The sequence below is a fragment of the Camelina sativa genome, chromosome 20 (genome assembly GCF_030686135.1).
Source record: "Camelina sativa cultivar CO46 ecotype springtype chromosome 20, ASM3068613v1".
Lineage (NCBI taxonomy): Eukaryota > Viridiplantae > Streptophyta > Magnoliopsida > Brassicales > Brassicaceae > Camelina > Camelina sativa.
Genome location: NC_141899.1, coordinates 15,952,126 through 15,971,624, shown reverse-complemented (window position 1 = coordinate 15,971,624; position 19,499 = coordinate 15,952,126). Strand labels below are relative to the sequence as shown.

Here is a 19,499-nt window from a genome sequence, read left to right as displayed (position 1 = left end):
TTCATAAAAAGTAAACGCCACAATTATACACATCTGAACGAAATGTATAAACATATAGTGTATAAATAAAAGTGATGGCAAAGCCCGTATATGCCTAATTAAAACGAAATAATACAAAAGAGAAAATGAAAAAGACCAAAAAAAAAAACAAGAAAGTGCCAACTACACTACAACCTACGCAACGCGTCAATCAAAATCTTCAATGAAAAAGACCACGAAGCACCTAGTAAAGAAAAATACTTAGGTTCACCCCAGGGGTGAACATCTCCATTCACCCCCTCTTCTCTCAGTCAATCAAAATCTTCCATATAATATTTCATTTAAAAAATAAATCAAAATTAAATTAAAAAGCAACCTAAATTAAAACGAGAGAACAATTCTTGGGTTCACCCCTACTCTTATTCATCCCCTATTAACTAAGGAAACAAATGATTAATTAAAGAAATAAAATCTGTATATCAATTAATTTTATAATTGTTAATTCTAAATATTATATTATAGTTTTTAATTATAATATCAAAATTCAAATTACTTTTTTATAAATCCAAACCGACAATTTTTTTTAATTGTGTAATTTAAATTCTAACCACTCTTTTATAAATCTAAATTGAAATACAATTTTGTTTAATTGTAAAATCTAAACCCTAACTACTCTTTTATAAACCCAAACCGACATATAATTTTCTTCAATTGTAAAATCTAAACTCTAACCACTCTTTTATAAACCCAAACCGATATATAAATTTGTTTGATTGTAAAATCTAAATCCTAAACCCTAACCACTTTTTTATAAACCCAAACCGACATATAATTTCGTTTAATTATAAAATCTAAACCCTAACCACTAATTTGTAAACCCAAACCGACATATAATTTTGTTTAATTATAAAATCTAAACCCTAATCACTCTTTCATAAACCCAAACCAACATATATTTGTTTTTAATTGTAAAATCTACACTCTAATCATTTTTTATAAACCTAAACCGACATAATTTCCTTATTAAAAAATCTACAGAATTTGTTTCCTTTATTTGTTTTGTCTTTTTTATTTTAATTTTGATTTATTTTATAAATATGATATATGACATGTCGTTTTGTTGTATTTTGATTGGTTAATTAAGAGGGGGTGAATATAAGAGGTTCACCCCTAGGGGTGAATATAAGAGGTTCACCCCTAGGGGTGAACCCAAGAATTTTTCGTAAAATTATATGTCGGTTTGAGTTTACAAATGAAGTGGTTAGGGTTTAAATTTTATAATTAAAACGAAATTATATGTCGGTTTGGATTTACAAATGAGGTGGTTAGGGTTTAGATTTTACAATTAGAACGAAATTATATGTCGGTTTGGATTCACAAATGAGATGGTTAGGGTTTAGATTTTACAATAGAACAAAATTATATGTCGGTTTGGGTTCACAAATGAGATGTTAAGGCTTAGATTTCACAATTAGAACGAAATTATATGTCGGTTTGAGTTCACAAATGAGATGGTTAGGGTTAAATTTTACAAGTAGAACAAAATTATATGTCGGTTTGGGTTCACAAATGAGATGGTTAGGGTTTAGATTTCATATATGTCGGTTTGGGTTTATTAAAAAGCGGTTTAAGTTTTTTTTTTTGATAACGCAGTGTCCAGACCACACAGTGATCTGACTAGCCCACTGGGCCTAAGCCCGCGACCAGAGATTTTTAAGCCACTACTTAAAGGTCTAAAGCGGTTTAAATTTTTAATTTTATAATAATGTATACAGATTTTATTTCCTTATTTTATAAAGGGGTGAATGGAGAGGTTGACCTGTATGTATGAGTCAACCCAAGTATTGTTCTAAAATAAATCTGATTATGACTTTTTCTTGTGGGAATGTACGGTACATTGTACCTATGAAATTCGACCAAATTCAATTATCGGCGAGAAAGTGAATTCCTTTTAGAATTGTAGACTTGTGACTTTTATATCAAAATAACTTTTATTTTTCATGCCTTTAACGTCATTTTCAGCTTCATGATTTGTTTAAGTCGTTTGGATATATGAACAACTTGTAAACATAAAACATTGAACTCAAAATTACGTAATGATCATGCAAGTATGTAAGCTTTATAAAATATTATTGACCGGCAAAAAATACCATTTCTCTTTGGAGAGTGTTCACTGAACAAACAATTGATCAAGCACATGGTATTGTAACACTCACAATGCCATAATGTAGAGCAACGAAGGATCAAATATATTCCCTAGAACGTTACAAATACACACAATGAGGAGAATATGTGTTATAGTATAAGTTGTAACGAATCTTCGTTTATTGTTACATAAATACCGAAGACTGTAAAATAATTAATATCGTCTCTTTTCATGTCCATAATTATAGATTTCTGTTGTTCCATAATTACTATAGTAATTAATACCATTATTTGTCTTCGTTACTCTTTTGATGCGAAACAACTTTGTGTGTTTAAACGTACATCCATACTATCGTTGTTTTGCTAGGAGAACTACATTGAATCTTAAGTGATATACAAGAGATTTGATCAAAGTTATCGTCTCGAAAGAACGTGTTATGATCTCAATTTTAAAGGTTAGAAAGATCAAGAACGATATATAAAGGACATTGGTCAATCCAATTCCATATCCCCTAAACTCAATTATTATGATTCGTGTTATGAATCAAAATTTCGTAAGAAATCAAATAAAATCAACGAAAAAAGTATATAACCAGTAGTTTTTTTTAAAAAAAAAAAACAAAAAGTTATGTCGTAGCAATCATGTTATTTTTCACTTCAAATTCAATCCAAGATAATCTATACACATTCAACGAACTTAACATCCCAAGGTGTTGTCAAGAATGTTTATCAAACAAACAAAATGGTTTGTCAACAATGCACTGTATTCCAACTTTTTGCTTCCTTCAATGTATTCAACCACTTTTGTCAACTTTTAACTATCACCCTTCATTGCATTCAGACAATTCTATTATTTTGCTTTCCTTCTTTTGAATCCTCGCCAGCATTTCCTTTCTGACAACTTGTAATGATATAATTCAGCAAGTGATAATATAAGTGTATCAATGAAGAACATATAACAAAACAACTCAACTAACGAAGTGAAACTCTATAATACATATATTATGTAATGCTTTGTGAATTCCATATGTATTGAGATGTCATAACATATGAAAGATACTACATTCCGATAGCATACATATTAAAAAAAAAACTTTTAACACATATGAAATTGTCAAAAACTCATAAAGTTAGTAAGTTTATTAAAAGATGATTCTCATAAAGCTAGTAAGTTTTTTTGAAAGATGCTTATTATACACATTTATCAATTTTATTTAATTTTTAGATGGTACATATATATGCTTTCACTATTTATTTATTATAGTAATAAAAAATATTAATTTACAACATAAATGTTAAACGTACGCTATTTTAGTCATTCGTCTTCAATTACGCCACTAAAAATATACATGTTCTATATCACTCTTGATGGAAAATTAATTTGGAAGATTGGAGTGGAAAAAAAAACATATTCAATGTTGAGAAAAAAAAACAAAAATATTAAATGGTATTTGAAAATAAGAACATCTAAGAAGTATAATCATACTCTCCCTATTTAATTAATTTCTCAAATAATTCACGAATCAAAATGCTAAGAAGAACTTTGGAGTACATGATTAAACATTGGATTTGGACTAATGTTATCCTCCAAGGCTCCAACATATACATCATTAAAAAGACATGTCACGATAATATCCAACACTTGCTTATTATTTTTTTCTCAAATAAACTAACACTCATGTTGACATGTTGTAACACACCCATGTTTTTTTTTATAATTCAACGAAATCGACCTCTCTCAATGTATTTTGTCAACAATGCATGTAACTCGCTTTTCTCTTCCTTCAATGTATTCAGTCTTTTTCGTCAAACCACTCTCACCCTTCATTGCATTTCAAAAACTTTATGTTATAAAAATACTCTTTTTTATAATAATGTTTTTGTATGTCAGAATAATAAAATATGATTTAAACAATATAACAATTTGGGGGAGGGTTCGGTGGGACTTAAGAAACAAAGAAGGTGGAGAACAAATCCGACTTTTTCGCGTCTATACATTGAACTTGAGAAGTTATAATCTTCTACATTAACGTCCACCGTACACCTCTCTCTCCATTATAGACGTTTCTCAGTTTTTTTTTTTGCTTTCCTCTTCATATCTCAAATTTTTCTTCCTTCTTCTTCTTCTGTAAATCTTCTCTCTCTTTTTTTTGCCCTATCTTTCTAGGGTTCTTCTTTGCTCTTTCATGAATCTTAGTCTTCCTTCTCTATTAATCTTCGTCTTCGTTCTTCTTCAAACTTTGTTCAAATCATGTCTGGAATCTTCGGATTTAGTGGTATGTTTCCTCAATCTTAGTCCAATTTTAGATTTTGTTTTGTGGGTTTTGATCATCTTCGATCATTTGATACTACTCTGCTTGATTTCTAGGAATTTAGATTCTTAGATTTGATAAAAATCTGAATTTTGGGTTTGTTCTGTTTTAGTCTCATTCTCTGTTTTTTTTTGTGTACATTAGGTTTTGGTTTTAGTGTTCTTCTCACGAATGATTGAGATCGGAATTGAGAATAATGGGGTTGATTTTTGATTATGATAGGTGATGAAGATTTTTTCCTTGGGGGATCGATGCATAATCTATCACCAGGGAGCTGTCCCGGTGTCTATTTCCCAGCGCGTAAGAGGTTACGTATTGCCGCGACGTCAGTGTTCAGCGGGTTTGAGCAGAAGCAAACTTCGATCGATGTGTTGCCAGATGAGTGTTTATTTGAGATCCTTAGACGTTTGCCTTCAGGGAAAGAGAGGAGTGCTTGCGCTTGTGTCTCCAAGCATTGGCTTCATCTCTTGACTAGTATCACTAGGAATGAAGTGGTTGAGTCTGTTCAGGATCTTGAGGGTGAAGGGTTTTTGTCAAGAAGTTTGGATGGTAAGAAGGCTACGGATTTGAGGCTGGCTGCTGTTTCAGTTGGGACGTCGTCTCGTGGTGGGTTAGGGAAGCTTCATATCCGTGGGAGTGGGTTTGAAAGCAATGTGACTGACGCTGGTCTTGGTGCTATTGCTCATGGTTGTCCATCTCTTAGGGTTCTTTCTCTTTGGAACTTGCCTGCAGTTAGTGATGTGGGTGTGTCTGAGATCGCTAGGTCATGCCCCATGATTGAAAAACTTGATCTTTCACGATGTCCAGGGATTACTGACAGTGGTTTGGTTGCAATCGCTGAGAACTGTGTGAATCTGAGTGATCTGACTATTGACTCGTGTTCTGGTGTTGGCAATGAGGGTTTAAGGGCTATTGCACGACGCTGTACCAATCTGAGATCTATCTCTATCAGGAGCTGCCCACGCATTGGAGATCAAGGTGTTGCCTTCCTCTTGGCTCAAGCTGGTTCTTACTTGACGAAAGTGAAACTTCAGATGCTGAATGTAACTGGGATGTCTCTTGCTGTTCTTGGTCACTACGGAGCAGCAGTTACTGATCTTGTGCTTCAAGGCCTTCAAGGTGTGAACGAGAAAGGTTTCTGGGTGATGGGAAATGCAAAAGGGCTGAAGAAACTGAAGTATCTCTCAGTAGTGTCGTGCCGAGGCATGACAGATGTTGGGCTCGAAGCTGTTGGCAATGGTTGCCCTGATCTGAAGCACGTCTCTCTGAACAAATGCTTGCTAGTTTCTGGCAAAGGACTTGTCGCTTTGGCCAAATCTGCATTGTCGCTGGAAAGTTTGAAACTTGAGGAATGCCACAGGATCAACCAGTTTGGTCTTTTGGGTTTTCTTATGAACTCTGGCTTAAAGTTGAAGGCTTTCTCTTTGGCAAATTGTCTGGGGATCGGGGACTTCAACGCAGAATCACCTCTACCATCAACCAGTTGCAGCTCTTTACGTTCTCTGTCCATCCGTTGCTGCCCTGGGTTCGGGGATGCAAGTCTTGCTTTCTTGGGGAACTTCTGTCATCAGCTTCAGGATGTTGAACTCTGTGGACTGGATGGAGTGACTGATGCAGGTGTGCGCGAGTTGCTTCAGAGCAACAACGTTGGTCTAGTGAAAGTGAATCTGAGCGGATGTATAAATGTTTCAGACAGCACAGTCTCTGCAGTTTCCGTTTGCCACGGACACACATTAGAGTCTCTTAACCTCGACGGCTGCAAGAACATCACTGACGCCAGCCTTGTCGCAGTAGCCAAGAACTGCTACTCAGTCAATGACCTTGACATCTCAAATACTTTGGTCTCAGATCACGGAATCAAGGCTTTGGCATCTTCTCCCAACCATTTGAACCTTCAGGTTCTTTCCGTCGGCGGGTGCTCAGCGATTACAGACAAAAGCAAGGCATGTATACAAAAACTCGGCCGCACGCTTTTGGGATTAAACATCCAACGTTGTGGCAGAATCAGCAGCAGCACTGTGGATACCTTTCTGGAACAACTATGGAGGTGTGATATACTCTACTAAATCCCACTTTTTCTGCAAAACCTTAGTACCATCATCGTCAGTCAAGTCTTTTTCCTAGGTTTTGGTCGCTAAATACCCGTAGATTCTACCTAGAGCTTAGTTTCTTTCCCAGGACGCACGCAGCAGTTGTTTTTTTAAATTTTTTTGGCAGGTTCCTTCTAAATAAAGGAGCTTGTTTCTACAACTGTTAGTGTTCCTGTGAATCCTGACACTGAGTTCTGGTAATCTATTTAGGGTTATAGTCTTGACCATCTTTTTGGAGTTGTTCAGTAAAGTTCTTGTAGGAGTCCCTTGTTCTTTTGGTTTAGGTTCGTGATAGTGCCTTTATCTTCTTCTTCCACTTTAGAGCTTTTGGCAATGGCGGTGTAACATCCTAGTCGCCATTACAACTCTTTGGAGTTGTTTTTTTGTGTTTTGTTTCTGCCAAAAGCTCTGTTTTTTTCCCACTTGTTTTGTTTAAGGCACTATCTGTACTACTGAATCATTGTAACTCTGTACTCTATATATAAAGCTTTTCCTGAACATAATACTACCCTTTGTATCAGAACTTGATCCTTCATTGGATCATTTTGTTGCGTGATTACAAAATCTTTATTGCTAATATAAAAAGAAAACAAAAATTGGAAGAAGAAGAAGAAACAAAGACACTTAATCGTCTCTCCAAGTATCTCTTAAAGAATAATAGGCTCGTTCATTACCAAACCCAAGAAGCTCCTTTAAACCAAAAGCAAAGCAGCAACCTCGTACAGACCTAGTGCTTTCATTTGAAGAAGCGTCCATGTCATCATCTTTGTACCTCACGATGCCTCCTTTCTCGAGATCATCCCAAGAGTCATCAATCTCTTCTATTCGATTCATTTCTCCATCTCCATCATTTAGCAATATCCTCTCTCTGTATTGGTACAGAGAAACAAAACTCTTTACGATATGGACCGACATGTATGATGCATCTCCGAACTCTACCCATGAGTTGGAAGCACCACATTAATGTATGTTTTCAATGAGAAAAGTATAAGAATGAGACTTACAAATTCTTTTGTTTTGATTTCCTAGAATATCCCTTGCTCAATACTGCATTGCCTGACACATGGTTTTTAAACCTTACCTGAAAAAATTATGTAACATCTTGTTATTTTTATCTAAATCGCATTCATGCCTAAACCTCTAGGATCACTTATCATGAAATGAGTTTAAAAACTGGCTAAAAAACCTCATCACCGTCCTTCATCCCATAACTTCCGATGCAATCCGTATCGGTAATTAACTTCTGACCACCGTAACACAAACAAAAATGCCCCCACACATGTGACCTTCACCATTACAAACTCTTTCAGTCAGTAACCATTACAATAGGAGATAAAATGTAATAAAATTTGAAATATATGTACCATGAGATCTTGGAGGGTCCCTTCTTAGGGACATGACTAAAGGCAGTCTCTATGGCAAGCTTGAGATCCCCAACGGTTGCTGAGGTCATTACGTATACATCTTCAAATGGTAAAAAAAATATATTAAAATTGAAGCTAAATAAGGAGAATTAATAAGTATAATGACCCAAACATTACAAATATGATGATGCATTTACTGAAGGAAGAGCCATCTAGTTTGAGAACGGAGAGCCTAATGGGTTTGGTCGGAAGTTTATCATAAGAAAAGGTCCGGCGATGAAAGCTTCCCATTATCTTGTAACAAAGATCAATGGAAATCTAGAAACCATGGAATCAGGGTTTCAAGATTGATGACTATGAAGATAATGAATTTTAGGGTTTATTCTTAGTAATTGGGATTCGAATCAAAGGATGAAGGTTGGTATCTTCAAAGGAGATGTCTCTCACTATTGTCTGATTCGTATGGTGTTCGAATCAGACGACCAAATTTTGCGTTGATGGAGGTTTTTTTACACTTGCTTATTTTTGTTGCTATTGCCTAGTTTCCTTGAAGATGAAGTTAGGGTTAGCCGTGTTTCTTGTGATTTCTTCTCTCCTTCAATCATTCTTTTACTATTTTTACTATTTCCTTTTGCTAATTATATCGAACCGTGTAATATTTTTAGTCTCCGTGCAAAAGTTTTGAAGTCTCTTTTGGACTTATAGCGACACCCTTAGAAGAATCTTTTCATATTATTAAATTTGTATATCCACGCATATATTAGAAATAAGAAAATTCATAAACTTAACTAAATCAAGTCCCCTCAAGTGTCAACTTAAAATGACGTATTGTCTAATTTACACTAGAGCCGAATCGTTAAAAATGACGTTTCGAGCTATGTTCATCAGCGGACTGATCCCGGCCGGAGAAAATTTTCTGGCGAACAGAAACGTATCATTCCTCGTTCGGCTGCCATCCCCGTAGCTAAGCCGTGCATTTCTCAAATTTTGTATAAGCTCAGCCTTAACGTCCGAAGGTTTATATGTCCGAGGATGACCATGTACATTGACGCTCCAATCAACGTGCGTTAGCGTAGCGGAAACACACCCTTGTGGGTCTCGCATGTGGAGGAGAGTAGGGAAGTAATGTTCCTCGGGGTAACACATGTCTTTTCTTACGCAAGACTTGTTAAACTTGGACCATATCTCAACGTCACTCACTACCATCCGCGCATGGAGGCGTGTCAATGTCCAGAACTGTGAGCCCATTCGAAACGCCTCGGGTGGTACCTCGGGGAGCATTGCCTTGGGTCCACACACAGCCCACCTGTCGTACCATCCTGGTTCCTCTTTGAGAACCTCGATGAAACTCTTTGTAGAGGAGACTAGTGTCTTGTAAGTGAAGTTAAAGGAGTGAAGCGGAATACAAGAAGGGGAGAGAAGGATAAACATGTAGTTTGACGGGTCGTCGAGAAGCCCATGAGCTAGTAAACGGCGTGCGGCTGAGATGAGTGTTGGGGTATGCCGGTAAGCCGGTTTTGAGGATGGTATGATCCGGTTATGAAACGTGCCAAAGAAATCTGGTTCGTGTTTTTGAGTCGGGTCTACATGGACGTAGACATTGTAAAGAGACTTGTGATCAGATGTTTGGTTGAAAAAAAACTCCCAAAGCGGTGCTAATGGAAGAGATGTTGTTGTTAAAAACATGAAAGCGAGTTTTTTGGGAAGTTGACGGGAAGGGTTTGCGTCGACTTTAGAAGCTTGACGTAGGAACAACTCATCGTGATCTAGTGGCTGTGAAGTAATTACTCGGGGAGATGTAAGATTATTTTTGGAATTTTGTATTTCTAAGACGACTGGCTGAGTGACGGCCACATTGATGGCTAGTCGCGGAGCCGTAATTAAAGTCAGGATGACACCTAAGGGAACGCAGACGAGTAGAATGATATATAAGGCCAATATTATATGTTGAATGACTAATTTTTTTACGATCTCACAATGTATCATCGCATAAGTTTTACTATGAACAGTATGTATTAGAACATGATCCTTGGTTTATAAAAATAAAATGTTACAAAATAAAATGGAAAACGTAGATGGTATGTGCTTCTTCACATTGTTCGTATGGTACGAAGCTTTGCTTGTTTTGCGGTTTTTTATAGCTTATTTGGTTACTAAAACGTGATCCTTGGGTCTTGTTACATACTCTCTTTTCCGATGCTTTACTCACATTTAAACTTCTTAACCTTTTTTTTTTTTGGATTTTAATATTTTGCTTTGAAATGAAATCACTCTCACCTATGTTACAAAGATGTTAAACTATAAAGTAAAATTCGAGTTTTGTATCCATGCAAATCTGCAACCCTAGTGTACCTACCACAAGACTACGTACTAATTAGAGCCTTTTAAGATTCGTTCATAATCAAAGTAATCGATTTTGATGGGATCATTGTGGTTGAGCATTGTGTGGTTTAAAATCTTTTAAGACCAAGAAACAGGGGGGGATCTACGTGAGAGAGGTGGAGCACGTGATCATACCGTTTGTAAAATTTACCCGGTACATGTAAATCGATTGCTTCTTTAGTTCAGTTGGCAATGGAACATCTGGTGCGAGTCATAAGTCGCGAGTTCGAATCCGAGTTTGTATTTTGCTTTTTATTCCTTTAATACTGGATGAATTTTTTAATTCTAGTTTTTTCCCTTAGACAAAATTATATACTTTCAGTTCTATTTTATTTTTCTATTTCCAGTTTAACTTTAACAAATTTAATTCATATATTTGTATTGTATAGTATACATGACTTAATATTGTTTAATGTTACTAATATACTAGCTTTACTAACATTTTTCTCTTATCTCTTTTGTAGCTCATTTATTATATTTAGAGTTTAATTTGTGTGATATGGTTAGATATGTAAATTTAGATTTAATATATGTATTTATAGTTTATTGTGAATTTTAAATTTGTAAATGTGTATTTTCTTATTATTAAATTAAATATATATCTAATATAAGTAATTAAGTATATAAACCAATATAAGCAACACTTAAAACTTTTCGTTCATTTTTTAATTCAAAATTTTAAATTTATGAAAAATGCAAGATAACAATATTATCAAATATATATTTGTTTAACACTTTATAATATAAATTCAATATGATTAGTTATATGTGTCTTTGTGCCCCATCCATAATTTAGTGGTGGATGCAGAAATTTTTTGAGAATTTGTTAAAAATGTTTTTTTTGATATACTCTTTTTCAAAAATACCCTCTTTTCTGGCCATTTTTATTTTTGCCCTGTTTTAATTTTTAATGACCATTTTACCCTTAGATGAAAATTATTTTATTCAATAAAAAGAAAAACAAAATTTTCCCGCCAAAAAATTTCCGACATATTTTCCCGCCAAAAAATTTTCGAAAAAATTTTCCCGCCAAAAATTTTTCGAAAAAATTTTCTCGCCAAAATTTTTTGATAAAAAAATTCGACAAAAAAATTTTTCCGCCAAAATTTTTCCCGCCAAAAAAAATTTACAAGGTTTTTAAAGGTTTTATAAGGTTTCTACCTTATAAAAGCCTTATAAACACCTTGTAAAGGCTTTTACAAGATTTTTTAAAGAGTTTTAAAAGGTTTTTTAAACAACTTGTAAACGCTTTTACAAGATTTTTAAAAGGTTTTAAAAGGTTTTTAAAAGGTTTTCAAATGGTTTTTAAAAAGATTTTTAAAAGGTTTTTAAACACCTTGTAAACGCTTTTACAATGTTTTTAAAAGCGTTTACAATGTGTTTAAAAACCTTTTAAAAACCTTGTAAACACTTTTAAAAGTTTTTTAAAAGCGTTTACAATGTTTTTAAAAGGTATAAATTTCAATATTTTTGGCGGGAAAAATTTTCGATTTTGGCGGGAAAATATTTTTTTTGGCGGGAAAAAATAATTTTTTCGGAAATTTTTTTCCATTTTGACAGGAAAAAAAAAATTTTGGCGGGAATTTTTTTTGGCGGGAAAATATTTTTGATTTTGATGACTGTACATTCTTGCTGTCACTCAAAAAAGAGTAATTTGGTCATTTTGTATATAAAGAGGGGTAGTTTTAAAAATGGTCAACATGAAGGGGTATTTTAAAAAAGGGGTATGGAAAAAGGGGCATTTTTAAAAATGCCCCAAATTTTTTTTGGATGGGGCACAAAGACACATATAACTAATAATATTGGATGACTTAATATTAAACTCTAAATTTACATATCTAACTTAATATTAAAATACCGAATATTTGTGTCTTTACAAAAACTAATTATGTTGATGTTGATTATGTGTATAATGTTAACTGTTCTTTATTTTTTCGTGTAGGTATTTGCATTAGAACGATTTACTGTCTTTCAACAATCATCTCCATCCAGTTTTCCTTTAATGGTTGAGTGGGCAAAGATATATAAACCGTACACCAAATATTGTGCCAAAGGAAGTGTGGGACACTATCAAGAGATGCTTCTAAACATGAAGGAAGATGAGGTACCTAACAAAATCTCATCTCTTTGTCATTATGCATTTGTTCTATATTAAATACTTAGATTATATTTTTTTCAGATTAAGTGGCAGGCTTATAGCAAAGTTGAATTACCCGAGGAATACACCTCTCAATTGCATACGGTGTTTGTACATGTTCCATGCATCTGCTTTAACACTATCGCATACAATTGTCATGGTACTTTCTTAAATCAATTAGGACTGGAGGAGTCAGACGTATTGCTTGGACGGGTGCCACGGAAAAAAAGAAGAAGAGACACCCGTCTAAGATCAGCAAACACAAAGACAAGGACTGGAGAGGGCATAATAATTTACACTCAAAGGTGAATTTGGCGTGGGAAAATCGAGATAATCATTTGGTGTATCAACGGCACACCAAAAATAAAATGGTAAATAAAAAATATAAAAATTACTACAAAAGAAATTTTACAGGTACAACTGCCAATTTTGTGGAAAGAATTTATTATAAAAAATAAATGATCATGTGTAAAAAATAAATGACTGTTAACATGTGTGAACTATGGGAAGAAACATCCAGTGAACAACATGAAATTTATTTGTGGCCTCATTTTTTATATTCCACTTCTTCACTGGAACAAGTGCGAGCTCAATGCGAATCATATACTGGAGAAGTTGCCAAGTTTAAGAATTTCTCCAATTTTGTAGTTAAACATCAAGTTCGCATCAAACCTTTGATTAACGCCTAACAAATTTTCATATCTTAAATGAAGAAGAAGTCACTTTTGTGATTGATGTAGGAGTTCATGTGATTAGTGTGTATGTTTATAAAAGAAGCTTTAATGATATACAGGATAGCTAGCGCCTCGCAGCTTGTTTGGTAAACTCTTGTGTTTTCCTAAGACTTGATTGCTAATAAGAAGAAGATGACCAGGGCCTCTGTGGTTTGGTACTATTAGGAACTTTTACCGATCACACATCCCTTTCTTCGTTGAATCACGGATCTAAATCTAAACATGGGGAAACCAAAAACGACCTCTCTGAGTGAAGTCACCATTGGTCGTTTTTGCGCCACGCAACTTCATTTTTGTGGTATTTAGTATTTACTAAATCTTGTAGAGGGAAATTTTCAATATTTAGTGAAGTTTGGAGACCGTTTCAAAGAGGTCACACGTTTTTGTGTATGTGGTTTCTAAATTAGTCACATGGAGTTAATGCTCTCGATTCTACTAAACTTAAGGAAAATATATTTTATTAGTATTATTACGAAACAGAGATTTTTGCAACTTTAGTTTCTCCCAAAAACTTAGGAAAACATGTGGAGGTTACCAAAGAATAAGAAGAGAGGAACAAGCAAGAAAACAAGGAACACCTTATTTCACTTGAGTCTCTTACCAATTCTTAGTATTTGACTTTGATAAGTTCTTGACCTATACTACTAATTCTACACTATATTTGAATTCGACTCTATAATGTGATTTTATCATTATCCTCGATGTATCTATAATAGAATATCTATTAGATTTTTATTAAAAGTTTTATCTCTAGAATAACTTCTTCCACACGTTATTTCACACTTAATCCCCAAGCTAAATTTAGTAAATGACCATCTTGTTAAATCCTCTGTATTAGAAGGTTGAAATCTCTTTTTCATTCACAGCCTCCTCTGTCTAAGACACCAATCTAACCTTCTTGCCTAGCTATACGGTTTCATATATACACAACAAAAAAACCCTCAAATCTGCGGGAAACACATATATCTCCTGACCTAATTCTAATACAGATCGTGTGATATAGACGATGCAGAAAGTTTGCTGGCCTTACTTTGATCCTGACTTTGACAATCTCGGTGAACGCATATACGGACCACCGTAAGCTTTTTTATTTTCATCTCTAATAGATCCGTTCAATAGAAATGTATATATGAGTGCATGTGTATAAATTTTCTCATCATCACCTTTTTATTTTGTGTGTGTAATTTTCAGGTGCAGGGTCTACATTGACAATGACAGCATCCAAGATTGCACTGTTGTGAAGGTACACAGAAAATATTGGATCCAATGGTGTTCTTTGCGCGAATTGTTCTTGTGTTTTGTGGTTCCATTGTGCATATCTGGTTGGGGTGTCCTCTAATTAATGTGAAACGTACGGTTGATAATGAAGGTGAACAGCGAGAACAAACAAGGACTTCTTTTAGAAGTGGTGCAAATCTTGACAGACATGAATCTTATTATCATCAAGAGTTACATCTCTTCCGATGGTGGATGGTTCATGGATGGTATAACATACACATATCCACATTTTTTTTATTTCCTTACAATTTAGACTAGTTTGAGGAGATTTCCTATGAAAACTTACTCCTACTTTTATATATGCAGTTTTCCATGTTAAAGATGAGCATGGCAATAAACTCACTGATAAAAGCGTCATCAATCACATCGCACATGTTTGTCTTAAACTTAAATCCTTGAACAAATCATATATATGTTTGATTTGAGTGTAGTAATGAGTTAGATGAGATTGATAATGTATAGGCCATTGGTACGAGTAGGCGAGAATCAGATTTTATAAAGGCTAGTGAAGCGAGTAACAACCCAAACAGCAATGCCTTGGAACCTCCACTGGCTGATCACGGCGAACACACAGCAATAGAGATGACCGGGACAGACCGACCTGGACTCTTTTCAGAAATATTCGCTGCTTTCGCGGACTTACGTTGCAATGTTTTAGAAGCTCATGCTTGGAGCCACAATGCTCGTTTGGCTTGCATTGCCTACGTTTCTGACGACAACACTCACGCTCCCATCGATGACCCGAGCCGCTTGGCTTCCATTGAGGACCACCTCAGTACTGTGATCCGTGCCACAGCGGATCCTGCCTCAAACTCTACACACGTGGGTCACAAGGAGAACGAGACTGATGGGTTTCTTGCGGGACAAGGCAAAGGGTGTATGAATAGTAACGTAGAGAGACGGTTGCATCAGCTAATGCTATCTGTGAGAGACTTTGACGAACCGTTTTGTGAGCCTTCACCATTGTCGTTATTTTCATCCAAGTTATTGTACGGTGATCAAAAGGAGAGGAAGACAACGATAGTTTCGATTGCTAATTGCGAAGAGAGAGGATACTCTATTGTGACAGTAAAGTCTAAGGATCGAAGAAGGCTCATGTTTGATACAATATGCACTTTAGTTGACATGCAATATGTTATCTTCCACGCTGCTCTACGGTCTGATGGAGCTGATGCTTTTCAGGTAGGCCAAGAATTAATACATAAAGATTCCTTGAAACCATTAGATCATTAGTGTTCAAATGTTTATCTATATGTTTTGAAATTTGTAGGAATACTTCATAAGGCATATAGATGGAAGGGCATTGAACACGGAAGGCGAGAAAGAGCGAGTGATTAAATGCTTAGAGGCTGCAATAGAACGTCGGGTTTGCGAGGTATGTGAACGTTTCTATATGCTTTAACCAGAAAAGATCAATCTACACAATTACTAACTTTGAGATGTCTCAGACAGAAGAAATTTAGAGGAAGATTCACCGAAACTGTTTGGATTCTAGTTAAGAATGGTAAAACAATTTGGGTGTGTTGGTGTGTGTGGCTAATGCAGGGGGTGAAGTTGGAGTTATGCGCAGAGAACAGAGTAGGCTTACTCTCTGACATAACCCGTGTCCTCCGTGAAAACGGCTTGACAGTAGTCCGAGCAGACGTGGAGACGCACGGTCAGAAGTCCCTCAACGCTTTCTACGTCAGAGATATTTCAGGAAACAAAATCGATATGGAGTTTGTGGAATCAGTGAAGAAAGAGATGAGACCGATCCATCTCGAGGTCAAGAATGAAGACACAAGAACAGACACAGTTGGACCAGATGAACAAACAGTCTCAGCCGCACCACAGCCGCAACCGCAACCGCAACCGCAACCGCAACCTCACCGTCTCTCCCTTGGTGACATCCTTCGATCACAGATGGAACGCCTTTCACTCAACTTCGTCCCAACCAAATGATTGATAGTTAGTAATTATGGGTATGGTATAAAAAGATTTAGATCTTTTAATTGACTTAGAAAGTTGCAATAATTCATTAACTAATTATAACATCAAATATATCTTCTTCTCCATTCAATCTAGACTTTAAGGTTTACATACATTTCTGAGATATATGATTACAAAATCTAACAGAATATTACCTATGAGTGGTCATCATATCCTTACGTAAGCCTCAAGTTAAGTCTACGTAACCAAATAGAGTGAAGAGTCAAGTGAAACGCATCAAACCTGTTAGGAGGATCATTAAGCTCGAAATGTCTCCTCACAGACCGCAAGTTTCGCTTAAGCCATTCGTATTTCTCATCAGAGATCGACATGAGAATCTCTTTCAACCTCGGAATCTCTGAAACGTCGACCAGAACAGAGAAAGTCTCCCAACGAAGAACATCAGTGAAGGGCAACACGAAGTTAACAGAGAGAATGACGGGGATACACTCGGAGTAGATGGCTTCAGTGACTCTAGGGCTAGCAACTTCGTAGCCACTGGGACAGAAACAGAACTTTGAACTTCTCATGAAATCGTAGTAGTTTAAGTGTTTAGGAAGGTATTCATATACAGGCATGTCCGGGTCACGCTGTTTCCAGTGTTTTAAGAGAATCGGTCGAACAGGACCGTGGACACCACCTGCGAAGAATCCGAGGTAAGGCCGCGGAGAAGCGGATAAGGTTTTAGATAACCTGAGCTTGGGATCAACTTCACCACCATAGAGTTTGATCTCAGGAAGAGTTACGTCTTTTGCAGGGTTAAACCCTTCTGATGAATTAGCATTACACATAACTCGAATCGATGTGTTGAATAGATCCTTATTAGCATGTGAAGTGAGAGGTCCCTGCATTAGTAAAAAAAGAAAACAGTTCATACCAAATTCTGTATAAACCAAAACAAAAACAGAGATGATGAAATTGTTAATTAGTTATTACCCAATCATGACAAGCAAGCATGAAGTGATCAGCTCCATTAGTACGATTCCAAAAAGGATGATTAGTAGAAACCAATCTGATATAATCAGAAACGAAAGTTCTCAAAGGCTCAGCATTAGAGTTGCCTTCGTATAAGTATCGAACCAGCCAAGTAACACTAAACGGCAAGAAGTAAACATAAGCTTGGCTCGGATCGTAAGTACGAAACCTCGTCTTCCTTTTCTCCAACTCCAGTATAAACCTCCCTTCAACCGCGTACACACTCTTACACGGTCCATCGTGAACTAAAGGCGGCTCACCTTCTTCGTACACGTACACCTTAAACCTCTTCTCCATTTCCAAGTAACTCCTACAGAAATAGTAACAACATCTTTACACTTCCCAATAAATAAATAAACTAAACTGTACGTACGTATGATAAAATCATTGTTAAAAAGGGATGAACTCTCTGACACACTCTTTGTAAGTATATAGACTAGAAGTGATTATGGACCATACAAATATATTAAATTAGTGTAACTGTAACTCTGTAAGCTATATAGCTTGCGCAGTAATTTAATAGAGAAAATGACATATGACAGACAGACCTTAACCTTAATTGCACCGCCTAGTATTATAAATATTTTGCACACAGACTGATTTTTGATTCACATAATCATCTCTAATCTTAATGTATTGATTGCTTGAGAAAGGCTCAAAAAATATAAATCATGATCTTTGATTTAGTGTATATACCATAAAGCAGGTGTTCATCATCATGTATAAAAAAGTATGCATGCTTTTTTTCAGAAACTATGATACAAAACCAGTGGTGTGTATTCAAATTCATGGGATTCGTTAGCGTCAATTACAAGAATCTTTTATAAAATGTTAAAACTAAAATCCACGAAAATTAGCCGTGCGCAGTGACTTTAAAGCTAAGTAGTTTCAAAAAAGTTAAACTCGAATTTTTGGAATCTAATTAAAATTTTTTTTAAAAAAAAATCATGGAAACTTAGAATTTACCGATGTAAAGCTGAAGGATTACGATAAATTTCTGGGTTTGGAAGATCGATTTTGAACAATGTAGTATCGTTACGAGTCGACGACGAAGCTTCTAGAATCGAAGCTCTCGCTTTCGCTAATCCTTCTTCCACTAAATTTCTCCGGTTTGGTTTTCCCGGTTTACTCTGTAACTGAATTCAACAATTTCAAAAATATATATCATAAGATGAAGATGACAATGACGAGAAAAACTCAGATTCGAATTTTGAAATTTACGGTTACAGAGAGAGAGAGAGAGAGAGAGAGAGAGAGAGAGAGAGAGAGAAATTTTGAAATTCGAATTTTGAAGAAGAAGCTTACTGTTACGGAGGAATTAGTAGATCGGAGTGAGAGGATCTGTTGAGAAACATCGCGAGAATCGACGGCGGCTCTGTTTTTTCCTTCTTCTTCGCCGGCGTTAGTAGTGTAAACGTTTCTTCGGAGAAGCTCAGTGTCTGGGAACGAGAATTCGAATTTCTGAAGAGAGTAATCGAAGAACGAAGTCGAGCAACGAGATAACAATAGAACGAGCGCGATCGATCCGATACAAATCGAGACGAATCCGAATCTCGTGTACCGTTTCTGAAACTTATCCATGATTTCTCCGAGAAAGGAAAAATTTTAGAAAGAGAATGAGAAAGAGAGAGTAGTGAAAGAGAGAAAGAGAGAGAGAGAGAGAGAGTGACGAAATGAAAAGGCGCGGAGAGAAGGAGAGGTATGTGCCAAAGTTTGTTTTAATGGAGTTTTTTAAAATAAATTAGGAATTTTTTTCACAATTTATTATTATAAAACAGATTTGTTCAGTCACTGAACTTCGGTGTTCATGATCCAGATAATTTGTACTGTGTTTTTGATATATATTTTTTTTTAATACAATGTATAGTGTGACTATATTTAATATATTTGAATACCTTTTGTACATATTTTTTTGACCATTCGATCTATTTAATTATATCTTTATGTAGATTTTTTCTCTACATGGAAAAGAAATCTACAAATTCTTATTCCACTATTTTTGTCTTTCATAAACTGAAATAAATGAACTTATTTCACTTTATACTATTTTCGTATTTACTACTAGTCTACTACAGTTTTTATTCGTATTAATATATGGACTGCCATTTTTGTACTTCGGCAAGTGTTTTTTTGTT

The 19,499-nt window shown here is 35.4% G+C and overlaps 5 protein-coding genes across 9 annotated transcripts; 2 read left to right on the top strand and 3 right to left on the bottom strand.

Moving 5' to 3' along the window:
- The first annotated feature begins 3,909 nt into the window (after positions 1 to 3,909).
- On the top strand, positions 3,910 to 7,029 carry LOC104771013 (EIN3-binding F-box protein 2). Its single transcript, XM_087505622.1, has 2 exons — positions 3,910 to 4,400; positions 4,659 to 7,029. The coding sequence occupies exons 1-2, from the start codon at positions 4,376 to 4,378 to the stop codon at positions 6,500 to 6,502; spliced, it is 1,869 nt and encodes a 622-aa protein (XP_087361748.1). The 5' UTR covers positions 3,910 to 4,375; the 3' UTR covers positions 6,503 to 7,029.
- On the bottom strand, positions 6,984 to 8,461 carry LOC104771014 (U11/U12 small nuclear ribonucleoprotein 25 kDa protein-like). 3 transcript variants are annotated; one of them, XM_010495487.3, is made up of 5 exons: positions 8,068 to 8,461; positions 7,891 to 7,990; positions 7,713 to 7,812; positions 7,531 to 7,607; positions 6,984 to 7,394 (listed from the first exon to the last, which is right to left on the bottom strand). In XM_010495487.3, exons 1-5 carry the CDS (start codon positions 8,081 to 8,083, stop codon positions 7,151 to 7,153), a joined length of 537 nt encoding a protein of 178 aa, XP_010493789.1. In that variant the 5' UTR covers positions 8,084 to 8,461; the 3' UTR covers positions 6,984 to 7,150. The 3 variants fall into 3 exon arrangements, with proteins under 3 accessions (XP_010493789.1, XP_010493790.1, XP_087361749.1); XM_010495488.3 differs by having other exon boundaries at positions 8,088 to 8,411; XM_087505623.1 differs by having other exon boundaries at positions 6,984 to 7,420; positions 8,088 to 8,325.
- Positions 8,462 to 8,603: 142 nt separating this feature from the next.
- LOC104772596 (glycosyltransferase BC10-like) lies at positions 8,604 to 9,921 on the bottom strand. Its single transcript, XM_010497194.3, has one exon. It carries the CDS (start codon positions 9,874 to 9,876, stop codon positions 8,728 to 8,730), a length of 1,149 nt encoding a protein of 382 aa, XP_010495496.1. The 5' UTR covers positions 9,877 to 9,921; the 3' UTR covers positions 8,604 to 8,727.
- Positions 9,922 to 14,001: 4,080 nt separating this feature from the next.
- On the top strand, positions 14,002 to 16,478 carry LOC104771009 (ACT domain-containing protein ACR2-like). 2 transcript variants are annotated; one of them, XM_087504234.1, is made up of 7 exons: positions 14,002 to 14,220; positions 14,335 to 14,386; positions 14,513 to 14,627; positions 14,728 to 14,795; positions 14,884 to 15,603; positions 15,692 to 15,796; positions 15,870 to 16,478. In XM_087504234.1, the coding sequence occupies exons 1-7, from the start codon at positions 14,150 to 14,152 to the stop codon at positions 15,882 to 15,884; spliced, it is 1,146 nt and encodes a 381-aa protein (XP_087360360.1). In that variant the 5' UTR covers positions 14,002 to 14,149; the 3' UTR covers positions 15,885 to 16,478. The 2 variants fall into 2 exon arrangements, with proteins under 2 accessions (XP_087360360.1, XP_010493784.1); XM_010495482.3 differs by having other exon boundaries at positions 14,005 to 14,220; positions 15,967 to 16,478.
- LOC104771011 (putative glycosyltransferase At5g25310) lies at positions 15,789 to 19,055 on the bottom strand. 2 transcript variants are annotated; one of them, XM_010495484.2, is made up of 5 exons: positions 18,670 to 19,049; positions 18,331 to 18,500; positions 17,326 to 17,674; positions 16,633 to 17,234; positions 15,789 to 16,343 (listed from the first exon to the last, which is right to left on the bottom strand). In XM_010495484.2, exons 1-5 carry the CDS (start codon positions 18,943 to 18,945, stop codon positions 16,340 to 16,342), a joined length of 1,401 nt encoding a protein of 466 aa, XP_010493786.2. In that variant the 5' UTR covers positions 18,946 to 19,049; the 3' UTR covers positions 15,789 to 16,339. The 2 variants fall into 2 exon arrangements, with proteins under 2 accessions (XP_010493786.2, XP_010493785.2); XM_010495483.2 differs by lacking the exon at positions 15,789 to 16,343 and having other exon boundaries at positions 16,413 to 17,234; positions 18,670 to 19,055.
- Positions 19,056 to 19,499: the final 444 nt, after the last annotated feature.